The sequence below is a fragment of the Trypanosoma brucei genome, chromosome 9 (genome assembly GCF_000210295.1).
Source record: "Trypanosoma brucei gambiense DAL972 chromosome 9, complete sequence".
NCBI classification, from domain to species: domain Eukaryota; phylum Euglenozoa; class Kinetoplastea; order Trypanosomatida; family Trypanosomatidae; genus Trypanosoma; species Trypanosoma brucei.
This window is the reverse complement of record NC_026742.1, coordinates 1,267,255-1,288,194: the sequence shown is the minus strand read 5'-3', so window position 1 is coordinate 1,288,194 and position 20,940 is coordinate 1,267,255. Positions and strand designations below refer to the sequence as shown.

At 46.0% G+C, this 20,940-nt stretch overlaps 10 protein-coding genes across 10 annotated transcripts; all 10 read left to right on the top strand.

Annotated features, from left to right (window-relative positions):
• Positions 1–2,970: 2,970 nt before the first annotated feature.
• On the top strand, positions 2,971–3,198 carry TbgDal_IX5940 (small nuclear ribonucleoprotein Sm-F; the record flags this gene model as incomplete). The annotated part of the gene is made up of 1 exon (XM_011778482.1): positions 2,971–3,198. The coding sequence occupies one exon, from the start codon at positions 2,971–2,973 to the stop codon at positions 3,196–3,198; it is 228 nt and encodes a 75-aa protein (XP_011776784.1).
• Positions 3,199–4,069: 871 nt separating this feature from the next.
• On the top strand, positions 4,070–4,561 carry TbgDal_IX5930 (hypothetical protein, conserved; the record flags this gene model as incomplete). Its single annotated transcript, XM_011778481.1, has 1 exon — positions 4,070–4,561. The coding sequence occupies one exon, from the start codon at positions 4,070–4,072 to the stop codon at positions 4,559–4,561; it is 492 nt and encodes a 163-aa protein (XP_011776783.1).
• A 965-nt stretch (positions 4,562–5,526) lies between these two features.
• TbgDal_IX5920 (hypothetical protein, conserved) lies at positions 5,527–6,003 on the top strand (the record flags this gene model as incomplete). The annotated part of the gene is made up of 1 exon (XM_011778480.1): positions 5,527–6,003. One exon carries the CDS (start codon positions 5,527–5,529, stop codon positions 6,001–6,003), a length of 477 nt encoding a protein of 158 aa, XP_011776782.1.
• A 282-nt stretch (positions 6,004–6,285) lies between these two features.
• TbgDal_IX5910 (hypothetical protein, conserved) lies at positions 6,286–8,307 on the top strand (the record flags this gene model as incomplete). Its single annotated transcript, XM_011778479.1, has 1 exon — positions 6,286–8,307. The coding sequence occupies one exon, from the start codon at positions 6,286–6,288 to the stop codon at positions 8,305–8,307; it is 2,022 nt and encodes a 673-aa protein (XP_011776781.1).
• Positions 8,308–8,539: 232 nt separating this feature from the next.
• Positions 8,540–8,878, top strand: TbgDal_IX5900 (conserved hypothetical protein, unlikely; the record flags this gene model as incomplete). The annotated part of the gene is made up of 1 exon (XM_011778478.1): positions 8,540–8,878. One exon carries the CDS (start codon positions 8,540–8,542, stop codon positions 8,876–8,878), a length of 339 nt encoding a protein of 112 aa, XP_011776780.1.
• Positions 8,879–9,110: 232 nt separating this feature from the next.
• Positions 9,111–9,359, top strand: TbgDal_IX5890 (hypothetical protein, conserved; the record flags this gene model as incomplete). The annotated part of the gene is made up of 1 exon (XM_011778477.1): positions 9,111–9,359. One exon carries the CDS (start codon positions 9,111–9,113, stop codon positions 9,357–9,359), a length of 249 nt encoding a protein of 82 aa, XP_011776779.1.
• Positions 9,360–9,803: 444 nt separating this feature from the next.
• TbgDal_IX5880 (hypothetical protein, conserved) lies at positions 9,804–10,481 on the top strand (the record flags this gene model as incomplete). The annotated part of the gene is made up of 1 exon (XM_011778476.1): positions 9,804–10,481. The coding sequence occupies one exon, from the start codon at positions 9,804–9,806 to the stop codon at positions 10,479–10,481; it is 678 nt and encodes a 225-aa protein (XP_011776778.1).
• A 373-nt stretch (positions 10,482–10,854) lies between these two features.
• TbgDal_IX5870 (hypothetical protein, conserved) lies at positions 10,855–12,663 on the top strand (the record flags this gene model as incomplete). Its single annotated transcript, XM_011778475.1, has 1 exon — positions 10,855–12,663. The coding sequence occupies one exon, from the start codon at positions 10,855–10,857 to the stop codon at positions 12,661–12,663; it is 1,809 nt and encodes a 602-aa protein (XP_011776777.1).
• A 405-nt stretch (positions 12,664–13,068) lies between these two features.
• TbgDal_IX5860 (hypothetical protein, conserved) lies at positions 13,069–15,534 on the top strand (the record flags this gene model as incomplete). The annotated part of the gene is made up of 1 exon (XM_011778474.1): positions 13,069–15,534. The coding sequence occupies one exon, from the start codon at positions 13,069–13,071 to the stop codon at positions 15,532–15,534; it is 2,466 nt and encodes an 821-aa protein (XP_011776776.1).
• An 827-nt stretch (positions 15,535–16,361) lies between these two features.
• Positions 16,362–20,711, top strand: TbgDal_IX5850 (hypothetical protein, conserved; the record flags this gene model as incomplete). The annotated part of the gene is made up of 1 exon (XM_011778473.1): positions 16,362–20,711. One exon carries the CDS (start codon positions 16,362–16,364, stop codon positions 20,709–20,711), a length of 4,350 nt encoding a protein of 1,449 aa, XP_011776775.1.
• Between the last annotated feature and the right edge of the window lie 229 nt (positions 20,712–20,940).

The window sequence follows — 20,940 nt, the reverse complement described above, 5'->3', positions numbered from 1 at the left end:
ATGAATATAAAGAAGTAGTGGGGAATATAAACCAAAATAATAATAATAATAATAATTAGAAAAGAGCAAACACCAATAGTTCTTTTTTTTTTTTTAAGGCGTGACGAGAAGAAGAAAGTAAAGAAAACAGAGTGGGAGAATTTTTCAAAAATTTTTCATCGCATTTTTAACCAATCACAAATTTCCTCCTTTGGGTGTCTGTTCGTGATGTTGCCGTTGTCATTTTGCATTTGTACTGATGGAAATTTTTTTCTAAAAAAAAAAAGGGAACTGTGACAATAACAACATTTTAATAGAATATAATTGAAAAGGAGAAGGAAGGAAAAAAAACAAACAGTTATTTTCCCAGTTTCTGTTCTCTTCTGACTTTATACAAAAACGCTTTTTGGATTATTGGATGAATGCTGCTTTTTCTACTTTTCGTTTTTTTTTCTCCTTCAAACACTTTGCTTCAATCGAATTATTTATTTTTGACGTTCCGTATTTATATTTTCACACAAAAGAGAAACCCCCTTTTTTTTTTTTGTTTATACTTTCGGTGTAACAACCTCTCATGTAAGAGGTACGAAAATTGTAAAAAAGAAAAATAAGAGGAGGTGGATGATACGGCAGCAGGAAATAATGAAATAAAACATTCTTTTTTTTCTTTTTTACTTTTCTTTGGTGCTGTTTGGCTGCTTTATTTGATCCGTTATATGTATATGCATATGTATATGTATATATATTTCCTCTTTTTTTCTTTTTTTTTAAATTTTCACTTGTGTGTGGATGTATTGGAGGAGGGGGGAAGAAATGAGTGAAAGTTTTGAGTGAAATGAAGAAAAGTGGTTAAGAGGTCACACGTTGCCATTAATTTTTCTTCGGTTTTTGTTTTTCATTATAAAAATATATATATATATATATTTACTTTTTGAAATGATACAGCACTCGCTTTGTACCATTATATCATATTCCGCTGCTATTACATATATTGATGAGAAAACTTATTACTATTATTAGTATTATTCTCATCGATAATGCTGCCCAAAAGGGTTTATCTCTTTATTGTTTGTTTGTTTTTGTAAATTAAATTAAATTAAATTAAATTAAGTTTTCATTTTCGAACCAAATTTTGTTTTTTTTGTTTTTCTTTTTTGTTTTTAGTTTTGCTACGAAGAAGGTGAGGGGCGGTGTGAGGACCAAAATATGGAGTGAAGAGAGAACGAGAAAAAAAAAAAAGAAGATATTGGAATATATAAACGAGTGCTAAAATGGAGTTATATAAATAAATATAACAGACGGGGAAAAGCGTGTGTGTGTGTGTGTGTGTTTTCTTTTTATCTATTACGGGGGGTGGGGGGAACAAAACGATGAAAAATGTGGAAGTCACCTCAACAACATTTTTTTTCCGGCGTTTTTTTTTTTAAGAAAAGAAAAAAGAAGAAAAAACAAAATGAATGCACTGAAGCTTTACTACCTGGTGGCTCTTGTATATGTGCTTTCTTCCTCTTTTTTCCCCTACTTTTTTTTCTTTTTGCTTTCATCAATTTTATTTGTACACAAATATTATTTGAGAAGAGATATTGATTCACTTATCATTATCATGCTTACTTGTATTGTTATTGTTATTGTTATTACAAACTGTGATGAGAGGAACAATGAAGGGAATAAATAGCAGGAAGGGGTACAGTAAAGTAAAACACCGTCGCTCACCTCCCCAGTGTGGTTCTTTTTCTTCTTTTTCCTTTTTTTTACAAAAAAAAAAAGGAAAGAAAACTCTTTCGACTTCTCTTCCGTCTTTTATTTATTTATTTAACTTTCAAATTCTATAAAAGCAACATTAATAACACCGTATGGACACCGTTCAAACTTCCTTTTGGTTCGTTCTGTTTTATTGGAATTACACCTCTTACAATCTTCATTGCGGAACCGCTTTCAACTCGTGATATTTACATTTACATTTTTTTTTGTGTGTGTGTGTGGTGTATTGGGGGGGGGGAGTGTTTTCCCCATGTGAATTCCTTTCCGCTTGTTGTAAACCTAAAGAAGATCAAAATTAGAGAGATAAGTGAAAAAGGAAAAAAGAAAAACAGTGGAAGGAAGGAATTTAAAAATGGGGAACACGAAAAAGGTCATTCTAAAGAAAAAAAAATAAAGAAAATGAACGAACAACTCTTTCGAATTTATTTCCAACTGAAATGTTTTTGTTAAAAAATATCTCACCGTTGAGTTTCTCAATTATTTTTTTTAAAAAAAATAAATTCAATTATCTACGTGCTCTTACTTTCGTCCTGTGCTGCTGAACTCACATTCTTTCTTTTTCATTTTTTTTTTCTAAAGGAGTCGAATGCGCCTGAAAGGGAATAATATCACCTTATGATAAGCAACAACTTAAAAATAATTAAATAAATAGGATAGGATAGGAAAGGAAAGGAAAAATCATGGCATAATGTTTTAAAAAAATAATAAGAGTTTTTCGAGCATCGCAACAACATGAAAAGGTGTCACAACTACGTAATGTCGTATAATATTTTACGTATTGTTATGTTATGTGTTAGTTGGGATAAAATGTGAGAGAAAGAGAGAGAGGGAGGAATGTTTTTGATGTGGTTTCGTCCATTAGGAGAATCGGTATTGTGTACCTTTTATTCTGATACGCATTCTTCCCTTGTGGAGCTATTCTTTTTAATTTAATTTTTTAAATATCTTTTCTTTACATCTGTCCCAAAATTTCCATGCTTATATGTTGTTTTTGTGTTTAATTATTTTTTTTGTTGTTGCTGTTGTTGTTGTTCGTTATTATTATTATTGCGGCCAATTTCTGACTTTACTTTCTTTCTTTTTTTTTTTACTCCACTTTATTATCGTTGTAATTTTCAGCCGGTGTGCCTACGGAGGGAAGGGGAAAAAGAAATCAAACCATACGGACAAACAGACAGACAAAAAGAAATTAGTAAGAAGGTGCAAATTTAATAATTAAATAAGAAAGTAATGGATGCAAATGTACCGGCGGCGTTTCTCGCAAGTTTGGTGGGTAACACAGTCCATGTGAAGAGTAAATGGGGCCCCGTATATGTTGGTACACTTGTCAGTTGTGACCCGTACATGAATTTGCAACTGCGTGATGCAGTGGAAAAGGCAAAACAGGAGACAGAACTTGGAGACATGCTGCTGCGTAACAATAATGTGTTGTACATTCGGGAAGTACCAAAGGAATAGATGTGATGCTCATATGGACCAACGTTAGCCGCAACAGAAAGAAAGAAAAAGATAAATGAAGCTTTGGGAGCGTGCACAGCTTTTTTTTTTTACTTTTTCAAAGCACAGTTGTGAAAAGACACAGCATGAAGGAGGTTTGAATACGGGAGTGGACGCGTGCATTTGTCGGCGCAGTTGGATGCGCTACCATGACTTTTTCCCTCCCTTTCCATTTCTTGCACTTATCCTCCTTATCATCACCTCTCCCCTTCTGTTCGTAACAGTTTATACATCTGTGACTAATTAATTGTGCGAAGGTGAGGGAGGGAATTGACGGTTTTTGTTGCATTCAGAAGTGAAAAGGGGGCAAGATGGAGGAAGAAATGATGAGAAAACAGGAGGGAGAGAAAGAAAGAGAGAGAGAAAGAAGACGCAAGTGACCGAACGAGGAGAATATGTTTTTCTCAATAAGGCGGTTGAGGAGAATAACCGCCCCGGGTGGTGTCCCTTTCCCACTTCTCTTTTAATTCCTTCACTTGTTGGTGACTTGACGAATAAGCACTGTTCATCTGTGTAACAGTAACGTCATATGAATAAACATTTATTCATATAGACACGTCGGCTTAAACATTAACATATGATTCTGCACATGTGCATCTGTTGATACATTTCGTTTTAACTCAACCGCTATGACTTCTCCCCTTTCTATTCTCTAACTTCTATGCTTTCTCCTCCGCATACGCGCACAATGCCTTCATGTCACGCCGAACGTATGTTTCACTTTTTTGGCACTGTGCGTACGTATGTGTGTTTTTGTGTTTTTTAACCAATTGTAATAAGGTTACATTTTACACAACCCTTACTCATTTTCTACTCCTTCCAGTGGAACGAAATGCACATTCCAACCAAGTGGGCAGAGCGCAATGATAAGTTGTACATCACCCTCCAGGTGGCGTCAGCGAAGGATGTTAACATCACCTTCACCGACAAGACGATCAAAATCAGCGGTCAGGGCGTCACGCAGCGCTCCAGCGAGCCACACGAGTTGAAGGATGAAATAACCCTTCTGAAGGAAATTGTGCCGGAGAAGTCCAGCTTCAAGGTGCTAGGCGTGTCCATTCAGGTATGCGCGGCGAAAAAGGATGAAGGGTACTGGAACAAGCTGGTGGACCAACCAACGAGCAGCACAAAGAATTGGCTCTCTGTTGACTGGAATTTGTGGAAGGATGAAGACGAGGCGGATGAGGTGCCCGCCGGATTTGGCGACTATGGAGACCTCTCCAACATGATGAACATGGGAGGTATGGACATGGGAGCCATGGATGACGATTCGGATGATGAGGAGGAGGATGCACCAGCGGACTTGAAGGATTTGGAGGAATAATACGCGCAGTTGCGCGTACAGCACGGGAACGTAAAAGGAACGTACGAGGTAACGACTCGGCGGTCTCCTCTTCAGCCTCACCTAACAATTAACAGGAGAAAGCCGAAGAGGTATACGTGCCCGTATCAAGAACTACTACTAAACGTTCTTTATAACAACAGCAACAACAAACAATGAAAGGGAAATAAACAAGGAACAAAACAAATGACAGAAGAAAATAGGAGAAGAAAGAAACCAATGGGAGAACCGGTAGAGAAGGGAAGAAGAGGCGCCCAAAAGTATTAGGAATGGGAAAGAACAATGGGGTAAATATCCGGTGTGGCATCGGATGGGGGAAAGGCGGAAGGCCGATCTGAGCAGTGGGAGTGATGAGACAAAATATGTTGTTCTTATATCTCGTTTGCGCTGCCTTTATTTATTATTTTCCCCCCCCCTTATTACCTCTCATTCCGTTTTACAGCAACCTCTTGTTTCCTTCGCGTGCGAGATATTACTCCCAACTCTCGGAAACTCATGAACATTGGGGGCGGGGGTAGATATCCTCGTTTCGATCTCTCCATCTCTAATTATCTACCCACATATATTTCCGTAACTATTACCTATTTATTACTTCTATTGTTCGTTTTATTTAATTTTTGTTCATGAGTTGGATGGGGGGGACAGAGGCATTTCCCTCTAAACACTTTGCCACAGGCGTCGGTCCCTCACGCCGAACTGTGGCGAGGAGTTCAGCTCTGCGCTTTGCCGGTGCGCCCCGGCATTAATACCTTCCAGAGTGTTTCTTTTTGTACATTTTGTCTTGCCTCTCCTTCCCTGCTCCCCTATTTCCTTTCCCATCAGCGGCACAGTGTGGAAATAGAAGAAGGAGAAACCGCGTAGTGAACTAAGTTTGGATAAGAAAGCAACACAATAATCAATTTCATACCAAGTTGCGGTGGTGCGGTGAAACACTACAGACAAGAGGAATGCAGGGAGAGGGAAATGAATTGTTGGAGCGCCTTGATGCCTTCTTTGGTGAGGGAGCTAACACAGACGCCATTGGAAACTTCTTTTCTGAAGAATATAATATCGTCCAGCGGCTGGAGGCAGCCAACGACAGTTCTGAGGCACTGGAGTTTTTCTCCCTATTCAAACGGTACGGTGCACTAGTAAATACCATACTTGAAACGTTTGGTGAGCGAGAGGCAGCTTCAGGTTCTGCAGTGTCATTAGAGCAACTTGCTGAGGCAGTGATGAAGGAGTGGCAGCAACCGCAGGATTTTTGCCGATACCTCTGCACAGGATATATCGCTGGGGCATTAGACTTCGATTCCTTCAAACAGCTGGTAGCTGACGTCGTTGCACTAACAACGTACCCAGTTGGGGATGAAATATCAGAAGATGAGGCAGTGAGTGTCTCCGGCTCGATTGAGGAGGATGATAACGAGGAAGAAGATGCGTAAAAAGTGGTGTCGCGCGAGTGAGTATTGACTGATGCCATCACGTTAATGTTGCGTTGCCAGTGACAACACCCGACTTTTTTGCCTCTTCCCTCCTCCTCCTCTTCCTCACCTTTCGTTGGTACAGCATAAACGGTGCACCGAAAGCAAATCCAATCCTTGTGAAACCTTCGTTACCTTGTATTTTCCATTTTCATTTCTTTATATATATATATATCTTTCTTCTTCATCTGCTTTATTTCTCTATTGGTTTTGCACCTTGTTTGTTCTATCGTACAGTGTTACATGGAAGGAGACGTCATCCCTTCCGTCCGCAGCCACTTGCAGGACTTTACCCCACTCATTCCCACCGATGCCTATGGAACGAAACACATGAAGGGCTTTAGAGTGGGTCTGGGGAAGTTGGACTTCAGTTCGGAGTTTGTGTTTCTTCACCCGATCTCAAGCGAGCTCCTCGATCAACTGAAAAGGTTGACAAAGGAAGAAAAAGATGGGGAAAGAGGGATGAGTGTCGGCAGTGGGGTAACGAACCCGCCGCTGGTGGAGGCGCTGAAATGCAGCGACATTCAAAGATGCGCATTACGGTCAAATAACGTCATCGTGGCCACATCATTCGGTTTGTGGGGAACAGTGGATCATTGCGGAGATATCATTGATGCCGTAAAGGCGCGATTCCTCCCAGGTGCAGATGAGAGACGAATGAGCAAAAAAGTGAAGTTGCAGTTAAAACATTTCTTCAAGTTTCTTAATGAGATGCAAGTTGACGTTGTGGTGTTATCTCCAGACAGGACGAGGGTCGCGGTGTATTCGGCGGTAAGGTCAAGAAGTTCATTTACTCCCCGCACAGAGTTGTCAGCGGCGGAAGCAACGAGGAGACCAGGCGATGGTGGCCGCACACTCCTTGCATTAGAGTTTGACCACGGCGATGGTTCATGGTGTCCCCTTAGACTTGCACCTGAGCTCGAGAGGGAGAAGGAGGAAGTGGGGGATAACGGTGAAGGAAATGCAAGTCCACTACCTTTTATCCCTGAGGATACATTACTACTCGATGGTTGCAATGCTTCGATAACACACGGTGCAAGTTTGACATTGGGTGCACTTGGCTACGACTCGCCTGCTGACAGCCGAGCAAATAGCCGGACTGTTTACAAACCGCAACGAGTAAGCGATTGGAAGGGATATAAGGATGAAGTGACTGAGAGTCACGAGGGGAGTGACACGCCCGAAGGAAAGTCACCTTTTGAAGGAATGAGGTACCCGAACATTAGGCCTTTGGACATCCAATTTTTTGATATTCTTCTTCGTGGGTTGAACCCGCGTTTTCGTCTCAACCGTATCCGCCTGTTAGTTGCTTTCCCGGTAGCTATCCTGGGGGCGGGGTTCGGTGTGATTCTTACCGTTTACCTTCGTAGTGCCATGGGGTCGTGTTGCCGTGATGCATCATCAAATACCTGCTCAGGCTCTGCAGATCATAACATATCGGATGAGTACTGTGAACAGACGTTCTGTGATGACAATAACAACACGGCACTGGCCCAAGTTCATACCGCTTTCCTTTTTGGAAACGCGCCCGTTCCGGGGCATTTTGTTGTGGGAGCGACGTGCTGCATGCTCCTCGCATCAGTAGCAACATTGCTGGTGGGTTACTTCACTGCACGGTCGCTTGCGATAAAATCGCGCCCACTTTTTCACATGGTCGTAATGTGTGTGCAAATTTTGTTGGCGGCAGCCGCCGCCGTGCTCTCAGCTTACACCATTTTTATTCTATCCCACTCTCGACACAAAATTGATTGCTCTTTCTTTGGTGATGGTGACGCTCTTTCCTGCATGATGGCGCAGCGCTTCTGTCCCAATTACATTATTGAGGTGGTGCGCCCTGGTCCATGGCCTGTGGAATTTGTGCTATCGTCTGTCCTTTTTCTGCTTTGTGTCGTGGAATTGGTAGCAGCATTTCTGCCACCCATGCCGAGTAAAGAGGTGGTGGAAAGCTGCGTTAAAGCTATCCCTGAAACAGGAACATTTTACCCCAGCGTGTATGCCCCAGACGGCATTACCTCACGGGAGAAGGCGACAATGAGATGCACCATGAAGAAAAACCTTCGCATGCAACTGAAAACCCGTGCGAGTCAGAAAGATATTCTCTTGACACGCAACGTCACCATTGGTGAGTTGATAGCAGCAAACCGAGACCAGAGCCTCAAAGAGAAAACAGAACGGCTAAGTGTTCCAACTCATAACTCAACCACGTCTCATAACAACCGAGAAGTGGAACAGATCCACTACATGGTGTATGATGCGGCTGACTAACCGCAGTGAAGGGCCAAACTGAGGTGAAAGCGGAAGGGAAATGATGACCTTCTTTCTGCGGAGTCACTAACTGGATGGCGGTAGATAGGAGTTGTGCTATCCGGAGACGGTTGAACTTTTTCTTTTTCTTTTACTTTTCTAGGGTATTCAACTCCCTAACATAATGTAGTACATATAATCCACTCTTTGATCACACAAAGCTCGTGCAGCAAACGTAGTTGTGTGTGTGTGTATGTGTGTGTGTGTGTGTGTGTGTGTGTGTGTGTGTACAATTCACATGTGCGTTCGTCATCATCACTGTTACTTTTTTAATGTGCATTCGGAGAGTGGAAGTTGGCGGGAAACGGAGGTTTTTATTTGCCCTGTGTGTGGTGAAGGCACCAGTTCCCCCCTAATACTTTGTGGTGAATATTTATCATCATTGCCTTTAACCCTTTACACGCGTGCATTTGCGCGCAGACGTTCTGTTCTGGGCCGTTTTTCCGTCTTCTCATATATGGGAGAAAGGGGGGGGGGGCGCCGCTGCGAAAAAAAAAACTTCCAAAGGCAGCAACCTCAGGTATTTACGTGAACTCGCTTTCCTTTTGTTTCCCGCTCACAACTGCGTCGCTTATTTAACTTATTTACCAACAACTATGGTTGCGTTGTGCTTTGTTTCGACACTTTAACTAATCTCAGTAACTTGAGGTTGACAGAACAAATCCCGTGTGCACGTAAACGTACATATATATATATATATATATATATATTAACGTATATATCTGTACAGTGAAGGAAAAGCAAAGGGAGGTTAAGCTTCGGCGATGGATATAAAAGTGAAGAGTGCCCACTTCGTAGTCCGTTGGGTGTGGGATTGTCGGGACGACACATGCGGCATTTGTCGCCAGCAGTTCGAGGCGTGCTGCCCACAGTGCCGCTTCCCTGGGGAGGATTGCCCCATTGTTACGGGGAAATGTACTCATACCTTCCACATCCACTGCATTGAAAGGTGGGCTGAGCGTGAGCAAGATAACACGGAATGCCCCATGTGCCGACAGACATGGGAATTCTAAACAAAAAGAAGAGGAGGGAAGACGTCGCATGCAGACACCCGGCTCCTATCATCACCGTTTCGTCAAGCGTAAAACTCTTCCTCTACTGGGAACCCACACGCACAACACCGTGACCCCCGGTCGACCGTGGCGTGTGAGCGGAAGATGCGCCACAAACCTGTACATAAGTCCTACTCTTTCTGTGTGTGTGTGTGTGTGTGTGAACACGACGTCACATACACGAGCATAACGCCCAAGCGAAAAGGGGGGAAACGCGTTGCTGGCGGGGTTCGCTGTATATTCATTGCTTCTGTGATGTGCGTTATTTTTATTAATGTTTTTCTTAAATCCTCACTATCGTTTGGAATCTCTCTACTTGTGTTACCCACCGCTCTTGCTTTCTCCACGTACGCACACGCACTCACTTAAAAGAGAAAAACAAAGCGTACGTAGGGACCGGCTATAATGTTGCATTCCTCAAGAACTGTCCTCGTAGCACTCGTGAAGAAACAAGCAACTGCACCTACCGTAAAATCAGATGGAGCACATGCACCAAGTACAGAAAGAACAGGTGAGAGAGTAGCGGTTTACACTCCGACCGCTTCTGAGGCCCCAGAATTACTGCTCCCGTATGTAGAGCCCAAGCCATTTGTGAGCACAAAGCGCCTCAAGGCTTTTGTGGCTTCCATGTTTGTTGGGGCGACGACAATAGGAACAGCTTATTACTTGTTAAGTAAGTCTATTAGCACAAGCTTGGAGGATGGGAATAAAAACCTCTATTTGCAGCGGATCATAGAGTCAAATCGAGTGGCATTACAACCACGGCCAAATATCGTGCCGGAATTCACAGCCCCTAGTTCGTTTGCAGAGTTACAAAAGAAGATGCAGCAGCATGAACTGGAATTGGACCGCAAGCGAGCGCGGATTCTTGATGAAACCGTCATGCTTCACGCTGAAGCTGGTTTTCGGATGAAACTGTGGTGGAACACATGTCTGGCTCATATCCAAGAGGCTGGAGATAAACTGGCTTTTCTCCTACAGGAAAGGAGAGAACGCGCCGCTCTCGCACACATCAGGGAAAGTCTGGATGAAAAGGGTTATGAATTAGTAAAGTTACGGTGTGGAAAGACCCATATCTGGTGAGCGTATGTGAATCGAGGTGCTATATTATGGATGGATGAATGGATGGGGAAAGTGATGTTAGTAACCGTAGGTATGAGCAAAAGTCGCATGGCTTTAGCGTGAATCATGTGACGTCATTGTGTAGCGCCTTTGTACCAAAGTCTGCTGTTTATAAACTCCTCTAATATCGTTGTTACTCGTTGAGCCGACGTCAATACTAATTTTTCCCGGGATGGAAGTGTTTATTTTGTGGTCTATTTCGCTTATCACTTTCCCTTTGCATCGACTGAGTTCCCTTTTTTTGGAAACTGTACCAACGCTGACAGTAAAGGGGGGAAATACGTATAAAACCTTCTTCAAGACCAATTAGCGGGCTGCGGTGCCTCACAACTGCATGGATGCGCCATCGCTGCCGCTAACGTGCGGTGAAGTCATGGACATTCCCGGCACCACATGCGTTGGGTGCGCTGCGATTGTGCCATATGACACGAGCAGTCTCAGTGGTTTCAGTTGTTGCGTTATCGCATCACACACCGAAGTGCATCTGCTGGGGCCCGACATCGTAAAACGCGATGGGACCATCATCTCTGTAAAATTGTGGTCACCTAATGTTGAACAAGGTCACGTGCGAATTACTTCCATCGTTGCGTTTCTTCCAGGGGCTGGGGAAGATGGTGCACCCGGCACACCAGATTCTACGCAGCAGCATGAGCACACTGTCCCTGATACAACGTATGTTGTTGTTGCATGGGAAAGCAGCCACGAGCATCAGCAGCAACCCCACGTCACGACGTTGTTTTTCTCGCTGCTGGATACCCTCTCTGCACCAGACAATCCCATCGTCGTGGCGAATGAGACCACTTTTTTTAAGGAAAGAAACCGACAGCGCCTCGTCCGGCTCTTCTACAATCCACTGTTCAGTGTATCAGCGAAAGACGGAGAATACGTTGTGCTTTGCAGCTGCTACCATGATGAACAGCGGAAAGAGGCGAGTACCGGGCCCAACAAAAGGCGCAATCAACGCGTACTTACGCCGGGGGACCCACACAATGTCATTAACGGGTGTTTCTCATTTGTCCACTTCCGTCCCGGACAGACGGAGGAACGCAGCTTAGAGGCAATGTGGCTTATCGATGCACCACCGTGTACTGCTCCGTGGTTAGTTAGTCCGTCGTGCGGTGGTATCGTATCTGCTCTAACAGTGCAGAAACAACAGGGGGAAGCACCTTGCGCGGTTGCAGCAATGGGTACAACCAGAGGTCGTGTGATTATAATGTACAACGGCAGAAGTAGCGTCGTTCGTCGTAGTAGAGGTCCAATAGCCGACGTCGCCTTCGTGGAAAGCTCCGATGCGCAAGCCCAGGTGGTGCCATGTGGTAGCGATGCAGTGGAACAGTTGCAACGGCGGCTGAAGGTGTTGTCGGACAACAGCCCGGTATATACCTCGCGAAATGAAAGCGGTAAGTTCGTACCAACGAGTCTTGTTGTTCTGGATAGTTTGGGTTACATCATGGTCATACGCCACGTAAACGGCGATGCATCCACCGTTCAGATGGTTCGTGATGTGCAGCAGTTCATCACACTATCATGGGGGATTTTGAATACCGCAAGCAAACCAGATGCCAGTGGAAACGATATCACTTTTGGTTCGGGTGAGTGCAGTGCAAGTCAATTTTCCGATTGCTCCAAATCCTCCTCGGATCTCCCACCGGGTCGAATAGTGTTTTGTCGGCACAGGCAGCGGTATGCCTTGGCTGGGGAGGATGTTGATGGTACTTGCACCCCGCCAACTAATGATCGTGGTGATACCGGTGGGGACAGCACAGTTAAGGCAATGTACGGCCCGGGTCATGTGCTTAGTAGCGGTTTGCTTAGCATAGCCGTTGTCCCTGAGTCACCGGGACGCGTGGAATTTGTGGTCAGTACAATGGGCCAGTTGATCGCGTCTGTCGTGTGGAATGAGCAAGACGATACTTTTGGTATTGGCAAATGCCTGAGAGCCCCGGAATCAATGTTCTTTGTTGGGTTTGTTGACTTCTTCAATACGGGTGTCGCCGAAGTTGTTATGGCGGGGGTGCACCACGTCCTTGTGTCTCGCCGATCGCGACGGGAGCACGTTGCGAGGGCCCTGTTATTGTTGCATCTTTTGGACGGAAATGAAGGTAGGACCACAACCACGGATAGTACCCTAAGTATGTGCTGAAATTTTTGAAAACAACATGTGGAGAGAAGACCTGAAATAATTGAACCGTTAGCGAGCTCCAGGTGGAATGCTCATAGCATTAAGCACTAAACGCATCCAGCTTCCGTTTGTGCGTGCTAACTTTGCTGTCATCTGTCTCGCCCAGTTTGTGTTATTGCACATTATCGGTGAGCAATTCTAAAAGTATAAATTCTTTTTGTCGGAAGTTTGATTCACCTTCATCTGCGGGACTATCGAACATCATGGAAATTATTGATCACAATACGCTATTTGCCTATTGTTTTCACATCTCTTTAATAACCCCCGTGGTGTGAAGGATGGCCTGCCGCTACACCTACTTCTTTTCAGCTTTCCGCGGAGTTACGTGGATAACTCCATTATTCCTTCTTCGATCAAGAACCATACATGCAGAAAGCTAAGAACCAAAGCTACGAAAAGTTTTCTCAGGAAAATGTCAGCCGTCTCTGTATGGCATTGAAAACCACAGATGAGTCACAAGCCTTCACCACCAACAATATTTCTGAAATCTTGCGCGAGCTTGCACAGGCGATAATCTGGGGCGACAAAAAAAACAATGCGTCATTTGATGTTTTTCTTGAGCTAGACATGATAACCACGCTGGAAAGTATAGTAACAAACGTGGAGTCACCGTCCAATGTGAAAGCGGAGGTGCTTCGTTTTGTTACCTTGATGCTGCACAACCTTACAATGAAGGAGAACGTTTATTATATCTGCAGTAAAAATCACCTTAACAAGATGATATCCATTGACCTGAATGAAAATGACGATGAACTTTTATCGGTATATGTATCTTTCTTGAAGTCGCTTGCGCTGCGATGTGATGAAACCACGGTTCAATTCTTTTTCATCCGACAGCTGGGTGTGTTCCCCTTGTTTGACTACGCGGCCAAGCTGATCAACACGTCCGACCGTATGGCTCGTGGAGCCGCCAGGCAAGTGGTAATTAGCGTTGCGCGGCTTCAGAGTACGTTTCTGACGTCTTTTATGGAGAAGGCCCTTCCAGACATTCTTCGAATCATATCGAAACATGTTTGGCTTGAGATTGGGATACTTTCGGAGGCAGTGAACCGCTACCACGACGCCGTTGGTGATGCTGATGATGCAACACCACTTCCCACTGTAGACGCTATAAGAAGCCTGACGGAGGATGTGTTGGATGACTTACTTTATGTGAACGACCTCTTCGCGGTGTCTTCCACGGTTGTGGAGAGGGAACTCAGACCTGCGCTGGTGACGGGAATCATTGACCCTCTTCTGGCCTTGATTGAGGCACCAATGAAGTCTTCAACCGTAACGAGGTCAGCATTCGCCCCTGTTATGCAACCCGCTCTTGCACTCTATGTGATTACTCGGTGGCTTCTCCTGGGGAAAGAAAACAGGATCCACCAAGTGCTGTTCGACGGACTGCTCGGTCCTAAGGGTTCAGACCCCGCTGAGTGTTTACTTGGGCGCATCCTTAGTAAGGGGTGTATGCATTGTCTCTCTGCTGGTGTTGTCCTGCTTGGAGCGATCGTGAATGTTGGGGCATTCAACGAGCGGGGAAACATGAGTGATGAGAGATTGTGCAATGAAATCGGCACTGCTGATCGAATCAGCGACCGAGACGACAACGAAGTGGAGGTTTCCCCCTCCAAGAAGCAGCTTGACGGAGACAAAGACCCGGCAGAGTGTTGTATGGGCACGGCGGTGGATGCTTTGCCGTCCTATGAAACGTTCCTGAGGGATGTGAAGAGCAGCATGGGAAGCACCGCGCATCGGGAACCGTGGTGTATTTGTTTGGTGGGTGCACTTTACAGGTTTATTACGTGTAGTCTGTTGACACGACTGTCCGCGTTCGAATTATCGTTAAACCTTCTAAAAACTTTTGTGCCAGAATCCCGAGAGCGGCGCACAGTTTCTGTCGCTTTGGCGTCCCTTTGCGAGGGAGTTTTAAGGCGCCGGCTACTGGCGTACTACGACACCTTAATTCGTCGCAAGGATTGTAGAAGCGATGAAAATAGCGGGAACCGGGGCTTATTAATGGCTAATAAAGACTGCTTTCGGTCGGCCTGCGAAACCCTTTTTCTTGAGATGGAGCGCGTATGTAATGGGGCAGAGCCCCGCGTGGAGTACTCCTTTGATAAACTCGGCCGAGAGGTGGCGCTACTCCTTCCGCTTTTGCCGTATGGTGGCTACTCCTCAACGGAGCGGTTGTGCTGTCAGCGGCAACTTACTTCTCATCCGCAGCGGCTAGCTGATGTGCAGGGGGTGATTGGGGACCTCGTCTCGTACCACCACCGGGCTGCACACAGTCCAACAGAACAGAAGGATAGAGAGTTTATGATGTGGGCAAGCGTGCGCCGGATGTTGTATGACACGATGCAACAAGAAGACAGTTTCATACTTCGATTAAGGAAGTACGGAGTTCAGCATCGCGTCGGTGCCTCCGTGGGCAGGCTATCAAGTACCACAACGCGGTTTCGCTGCGAGCTTGTAAAAGTAGCTGTACCTCCTGGGAAAGCTTCAAAAGTAGTACCAATTGGAAAGCCAATGAACATGCTTCTCTTAGAGACAGAGATCATTTTCGTGGAACCCAGAGATATGGAGTCAACTTCCGCTGCAGACATAGTCAATGAGCCCGTGCTGTTCCCCATGCCGACTGTTTATGTACAGGCGGCCCTTTCTAGGACGCCATTCAGTGTAGTATTCACTTACTTTCATCCCGATAACCCCATGCAGCTCCACGTCGCATTTCGTCACAGCAAGGTGGCACAATCAGTCATTAACACAACTAATGAACGTTCTGCCTATTGTAGATGCCACGGCGCAGCGCTTGTTTGTGGCGCCCTCAACGCGGAGCCACCCCATTAGTGCTGTGTTCGGCCACAGCGTTCTGGTGCCACCAGAGCTCCTTCACGTGACTCCAACAGGAGCGGGTGGTAGTTACATCTCTGTAAAAGTTTGTACGTCTAGTTTCACTTGGTCCTATTTTTCCAGAACGTGTGTGTGTAGGCGCACTACGCCGCTGAACTCCATGTTCATACCGAAAGATGGGAGCACCCACACCCACCCACCCACACACACACACATCGTAGACAAAAGTTGTGGAAAGTATATTTGTGTGTGTGTATGTGTGTGGTTCGTTGCTGTTGCTGGAGCGTCGTGTTGAACACCACGCGTAAACAAATAAAAAGAACGTTTCCCATTAGGTCAAACAATGGTTTGCCGGGACATCTGTAGTGCAGAAAACACAAAAATGGGAACGAGAATCCAACCCCATATATCGTCATTTCTGCTCAACATCGTTATCTGCACTTTTAGACGTTTCTTGGCACTCTATTTTTCTTTCATGATCTCTTTGAACTCATTTCATTCCTTTGCAATAGGGTTTAGACTCGGTGAAGCAACAGTATCGATCGTTTTGTTATTTAAAATCAGGGATAGAAAGAGACGAGCAGAAAAGGGAGGAAGGAGAGGCGCCCTCCAAGGAGTAAGATAATAAATAACAAAAGGAAGTTAAGAAGCTAAAGCAAACGAACGGCAACAAGGTCACGGTGCGTGGCGGTACAACCTAGGTGTAATATTGCGTCCTATCAGTGTTGTTTCTTGTTTGTTTTTCGGTATTTTGATTACTTTAAAAACATTTGAAAACGGGGTAGCTTAGGCTGCCGTAACGGATAAACTAAGAGCGAGGAGAAATGGCAATGAAAGCCAATTTCTGCTTCAAGATCGGTGAGGTGATATGCCCTATTCCCACAAACTATACATTTGGGAACGGCGAACTTGTCCTGGATGACGAACGCCGCATAGTACTAGGCGAAGAATTTAACGCAACCATCATTAATAACTTCCTTATCGCCACGCAGGAGATAAATAAAGATGAGTTTGTGGTGGTCAACCCTTGTTTGGTGATATATGACGGCGCAAAGCTTCCTCAGGGCTCCGCTGTTTCTACTTTCAAAAACGCTAGAGAAGACGAGCAACAACGTTTATTTCCCTACGCAGATGAGAAGGTACGCCAACAGGCACTTGCGGACGGGTTCATCGCCACTTGCTGCCAAAAGAGTGTGGAAATCGTACGGAAGCCAGACTCTGGCTTTGCAACCCTAGCAACTTGCAGTCACGAAGCAGGAAGCATCGTATTCACTAGTACAGCGCTTCTTCTGCCGTTCCCTGCACAAGGTACAATTGAACTACCCGGTAAGAAGTACTTGCGACCCTCTTGTTGTGTGGAATTCGTTCGGCATTCTTGCCAACCAAACGTTCAACTTGAAATTAGTGGAACAACCATATCCGCTGTTGCTACGCGAGCTATTGAAAAAGAAGAACAACTCACACGCAATTTCCTGTGCACCGAGTGGGATATCGCGCATCCATTCTCCTGCGCCTGCAAAACTACTTCATGCTACGGTATTATCCGTGGATTTCGCCACCTTGGATCAGAGCAGCAAGCGCAACTATTGCCGAGTGTGTGTGCCGCCATCAAGGAGAGACACAGTGCGGTGGTTCCCCCAACTGCATCACTCGCTGGGCTGCAGAAGTCAACGGTGCTTACTTTGACCTCTGATGGTAAGATCGCCACCCAGCAGTTTGTCCCACCGGGCACGGTACTGTTGCAGGTAGACAGATTTGATATACGCCCGCACCGAGTCGTCATTGACAGCTTGTCCATTGCGCACAGCTGTGATGCCAATACAGTTCTTCTTGATGGCAGGCTTGTGTCGCTACGGATGCTTCAACCTGGGGACCAACTCTCTCTCAACCTCTCCACACTTCAATATGAGCTTCCTGCGCCTTTCGAATGCAAATGTGGTTCCCCGAAATGCTCAAATACCGTTCGAGGGTTTCGTGGGCTCAGTGATGAGGAAAAGAAGCAGCTCTTGCCTTTCACACAACAGCCCGTGTTTCTGGAGGCGCTGCAGAATGGCTGTCCCTGGAGCTCCAGTAATTCTCTGGCAGTGACACGGAGGCACCCAACAATGGGTGAAATAACTTATGCCGGCGACTTCATCCCCAAGGGTACACAGGTGTTTGATCTGCGAGGCGTGGTACTGCCCTTCGCAACCAAACACACAATTTTTGTTGGAGATGACGAGCATCTTTTTCTCACGGATCAGGCACGCTGCATCGCACATAGTTGTGAACCTAACCTGCGTGTTGTTATGGACAGGTCCACAAAGAGCGGATACTGCCTGTCGCTGCGTGATATTAAACTGGACGAGATGTTAACTTACGACTACCTCACTACTGAATGGGAGTTAGCATCCTCCTTCAGGTGCATCTGTGGTACTGCTAACTGCTATGGCCTTATCAGAGGTTTTCGGTATCTTGACGCAAGGGCCCAACTACGTTTGTGGCCGCACGCAGCAAGGGGAGTGAAGTCTATGTTTTCGCGCCAACGCCGTGGTGTGTTGGCATCCCTTGATGACTCGCTTATCTCTATTCACGAGACATCGGGGGAGCTTCGGTTAATGTGTGACACGACGTCTGGGGTTAAGCTCTTCAACGTCACAGACGTTCAGGTAATTGGTGATGAGGTTGCACTGGATGATATACGCGTCAAGCACTCGTGCTTTGCCAACGCTGTTTTGCTGGGGCGAAGTGTTGTTCTTCGCCGAGCTTCGCTGCGTGGTGAAGCTGTAACAATCAACATCAACCACCTTTGCTACACTACTACGCCATTTAAGTGCAACTGCAAAGGAGAACACTGCGTTGGAGAAGTGAGCGGCTTCAAAGGCCTCACTGACGAGATGAAGAATGCTGAGCTGATTTGTGCGAGCCCACATGTTCGAGAGGCCGCTGTTTTGGATGGTTTCCTCGTTAAAAGTTCTTCCCCACTTGTGGAAGTGAAGGCGGATGTGCAAATGGGGCAGTCGACATTCGCAAAGTCTGACATTAAAAAGGGAACCCGATTCTTTCGCGTGAATGGCCTTACCTTACCCTTTCCCACTATGCATACCATTCTTCTAAGCAACAGGCGGCATCTTCTTTTTGGTGGCGGAGTGCAGTGTCTTGCGCACAGCTGCGACCCAAACACACGCGTTCTTACAGACAACACTGCGAGGACAATCGAGTGCATTGCATTGCGAGATATTCGGAAAGGTGAGGTCATATCATTTAACTACCTCACGACGGAATGGGATATGCAGTACCCTTTCATGTGTGTCTGCGGATCGCAAAAATGTTACGGATGGATAGGGGGGTTTAAACACCTTGGCAATGACGCGCGTCAGAAGCTGTGGAACGTGACATCCACAGCAATCAAGTCCCTTGTGGCGGACACTCAAAGTAACCCAAAAGGTGCCTGGATACAGATTGCTTCCAAAAGGCTTATGGTATGCGACGAGGGGACGGTACATGTGGCAACCGAAATGGTGGCAGGGACAGTCGTCATCGAATACTCAGCAGTGGAAGTTTTAGACAACTTCGTTTACATTGATGGAGTTCGCCTCAAGCACCACTGCTCTCCAACCGCGGCGCTCATTGAGAAGAGGGTCGTACTACTACGTACTGTTTCTGCCGGTGATGAACTAAACGTTAACCTTAATTGCCTGAGCTACTCGCTTCCAGAAGAGATCGAGTGCAAGTGTTGCCGCTTTGCTCAGCCGCACAAGGTTCGAGGTTTCAAATGGTTGGATGAGCAAGATAAGGAGGCACTAATCGTTTTCGCGCAGCCCGACGTGCGCGCTGCTGCAATACGGGATGGTTTCACAAGTCGCTCTGACTCTCAGCTGATTGGACTCCGCAGCTGCACTGCCGGCTTGGAGGTTATTGCCAAAACTCGCGTTGCGGCCGGCACTCGCTTGCTCGCCACAAAGGGACGTTCTTTGCCATTCCCAACGCCTCTCACGTTGCAACTGGGGGAACGCAGACACCTCCTTCCCTCTGGCGGTGCGCAGTTCGTGTCCCACAGTTGCGATCCAAACACTTGTATACACGTGGATGCTTTAAATGAGGCGATAGAGTTTGAAACCATAAGAGACATCGCCGTCGGGGAGGTCGTAACGGCAAACTTCGTGACGACAGAATGGGAGCTGCACAGCCCGTTCCAATGTAAGTGTAATAGTTCCAGCTGCTTGCACAATATTCGTGGGTTCAAATTCCTTTCAAGCGCGCAGCGGTCCATGCTTCAAAGGTACATTACGCCTGCAATGCGTCGACTGGCCGGCTTAACTGCGTCTGTAAGACTACCACCCGTCCTGGATGTCAATCAGTCAAGAATGTTATACGCGGTGAGCCCTGTCGCGCGCAAAACGGTGCTATTGGAGTGCACGAACATTGACATTCAACCAGTACAGGTTGCAGTTGGTGAAAATGGGTACATCATTCAACATAAGGAGGAAGGGAACACCGTGCTGGTGGAAGGCCGCTTCCTAGCGCTGCGCAGCATTGAAGCGGGTGAACTATTAACGGTTAATATGAATTACTTCGTATATGATATGAAACCACTATTTCCTCGAGCGTACTCTCAGCATTGCCTCGGATTCTGTCATATGGAAGAGGACACTAAGCAACAAAACCTTTATTTGTGTGAACCTCCCGTGCGGGCGCAGGCCATGCGCGATGGCTGGACTGTTAAGTCAACATCACCCCTAATTGAAATCCGTCAGAACGGAGACATGGGCCAGACGGCCTATGCAAGCACATTCATCAAGAAGGGGGTCGTCCTTTTTGATGTGTCTGGATTTGTTGTCCCGTTTCCCACAATGTACACCATTTGTGTGGGTGAGAGTAGGCACCTTCTCTTTGGTGAGGGTGCGGAGTGCATCGCTCACCACTGTGACCCGAATGTGCAAGTTGAGGTAAATGAACAGAAGGCCAGACTTCGGTTTGTGACACTGAGGGAAATTTCGAAAGGGGAAATGGTTACATTCAACTATTGTACTACAGAGTGGGTAATGAACAGCCCTTTTGTTTGCCTGTGCGGTTCATCATATTGCGCGGGGACAATACGAGGCTTTTCAAGTCTTTGTGAGGCAGACCAGCAGCGACTCTGGCCAATCACTAGCTACGTTGTCAAGCGGCTGCTCGCTCGTGACGGTGAGTAACACGGGAGTTCGCCTGTGCCCGTTACTCCCAATTTTGTTATTCACACGCACTGTTGATAGTCACGCATTTCTGTTTGTCTCGTTATTAATTTAGGGTTTGGGGATCCCCTGCTTGTCTACCAAGCTGCTATATCTCTGTTTTTAGCTTTTCTTTTTTCAATTTGACCTTCTGTTGGCTCACGGCTGTGCTGCTGATGGAACCCCATTTCCCCGGTAACTAAGGTGTCAC